We start from the raw sequence: 2,137 nt of genomic DNA, 5'->3' as shown, positions 1-2,137 counted from the left end.
TGCGCCGAGGTTCTGAGGCTGTGTCCCGGGGGGCGGGGCAGAACTCGGTCCACCACGCCTTCGAACCCTTTGTGCACCCATCACGGGTCTCTCCCCAGGCAACGGTGACTCACAAAGCTGGTCCGAGCCAGGCAGAGGCCGACTTCCCTGGGCCCCGACGGGCCCAGGTCACAAAAGCCACGGGGCCCAAGCCCCAAAGAGACGGCCTGAGGCGGCCTAGGGCGCGCCCACCCCTGCCGCCGCCCGCTGGGCCGGGCCTGGGCCTCCCACCGCCACCGCGACCCCGGGCCGGCGACTGGGTCTTAGGGCTCGGTCAGCACTCAAGGCCTCGTGTCCATGTGCGTGGTCTGCTTCGTGAAAGCGCTGGTGCACGTGTTCAAGATCTACCTGACAGCCAACTACACCTACAACTTCCGAGGCTGGCCGGTGGACTTCCGCTGGGATGACGTGCGCGCCGCCGCCGGGAGCGGCAGCAGTCACCGCGCGCTGACGTGCGCGGCGGCCGCTGCGGGAGTGTGGCTACTGCGGGGCGCAGCGCTGGGCGAGGACTCGCCGGTTCGGCTGCCGCGCGCGGCGCGCAGCCAGGCGCAGTGCCTCCTGCAGCAGATCCGCGAGCTGCCCAGCCAGCTCGCCAGCTACGCGCTGGCCCACTCGCTGGGCCGTTGGCTTGTGTACCCCGGCTCCATGTTCCTGATGACGCGTGCGCTGCTGCCGCTGCTGCAGCAAGGCCAGGAGCGCCTAGTGGAGCGCTACCGCGGCCGGCGCGCCAAGCTGGTGGCCTGTGACGGCAACGAGATCGACACCATGTTCATGGACCGCCGCCAGCACCCGGGAAGCCACGGCCGCGGCCTGCGCTTGGTCATCTGCTGCGAGGGCAACGCCGGCTTCTACGAGATGGGCTGTCTATCGGCGCCACTGGAGGCCGGCTACTCGGTGCTGGGCTGGAACCACCCGGGCTTCGGGGGCAGCACGGGCGCGCCGTTCCCTCAGCATGATGCCAATGCCATGGACGTGGTGGTCAAGTACGCGCTGCACCGCCTGCACTTCCCGCCCGCACACGTGGTGGTCTATGGCTGGTCTATTGGTGGCTTCACGGCCACGTGGGCCACCATGACGTACCCGGAGCTGGGCGCGCTTGTGCTTGATGCCACCTTCGACGATCTCGTGCCGCTGGCACTGAAGGTCATGCCCCACAGCTGGAAAGGGCTGGTGGTGCGCACGGTGCGTGAGCACTTCAATCTCAACGTGGCCGAGCAGCTGTGTCGCTACCCTGGGCCGGTGCTGCTGCTCCGGCGCACACAGGACGACGTGGTTAGCACCGCGGGCCACCTGCGCCCCCTGCCGTCGGGCGTCGTGGAGGGCAACCGCGGCAACGAGCTGCTCCTGCGTCTGCTGCAGCACCGCTACCCCGCTGTGATGGCGCGCGAGGGCCTAGCTATCGTGACCCGCTGGCTGCGCGCCGGCAGCCTGGCGCAAGAGGCCGCCTTCTATGCGCGCTACCGCGTGGACGACGAATGGTGCCTATCCCTGCTGCGCTCCTACCTCACGCGCTGCGAGGACCAGCAGGAGGACGAGGAGACCTGGGGGTCGCATGGGCTAGCCTTCCCCTGGCTAGTGGGCCAGGGCCTGAGCCCGCGGCGGCGGCGGCAGCTCGCGCTATTCCTGGCGCGCAAGCACCTCAAAAACGTGGAGGCGACCCACTGCAGTCCGCTGGAACCCGAGGACTTTCAGTTGCCCTGGAGGTTGTAGACGATGATTCTGCAGGTCCCTTCCCAACCCCCACCCCAAACCAGTAAAGCTGGCCCTGCCCTGGATCCCGACCTGGTGTCTGGCGGAGGGTGGGGGAGTGCAAAGGGATCTTGCACTCTCTCGCTCACTGGGGTGTTCCCTCTCTCCTGTCTCTTTTTCTCTCCAACACTTGTGAACCGTTCCAATCTGCTCCCAGCTGGTAAAGGGAATGCAAAGATTAACCTGACCCAATTTATGGCAACCCTGTGTGATGGATGCTTTGACACCTGGAGAGGATGGTGGGAACACAGGCTGTGGGATGCCAGGAGGCGTCCTTCACCTGGCCTGGGTTACAGGATGATTGGGAAAGATGCATGTTGAAGGGTCTGTGAAAGTCGCTCGTAACTAT

The 2,137-nt window shown here is 66.5% G+C and overlaps 1 protein-coding gene across 1 annotated transcript; it reads left to right on the top strand.

The window, feature by feature from the left end:
- Nucleotides 1-336: 336 nt before the first annotated feature.
- ABHD16B (abhydrolase domain containing 16B) lies at nt 337-1,803 on the top strand. The gene has a single exon (XM_055544427.1). The coding sequence runs from the start codon at nt 337-339 to the stop codon at nt 1,747-1,749; it is 1,413 nt and encodes a 470-aa protein (XP_055400402.1). The 3' UTR covers nt 1,750-1,803.
- Nucleotides 1,804-2,137: the final 334 nt, after the last annotated feature.

The sequence above is a fragment of the Bubalus kerabau genome, chromosome 13 (assembly GCF_029407905.1).
Source record: "Bubalus kerabau isolate K-KA32 ecotype Philippines breed swamp buffalo chromosome 13, PCC_UOA_SB_1v2, whole genome shotgun sequence".
Classification (NCBI taxonomy): domain Eukaryota; kingdom Metazoa; phylum Chordata; class Mammalia; order Artiodactyla; family Bovidae; genus Bubalus; species Bubalus kerabau.
Note: the sequence above shows the minus strand (reverse complement) of the source record. Positions and strands in the feature narration are given on the sequence as shown.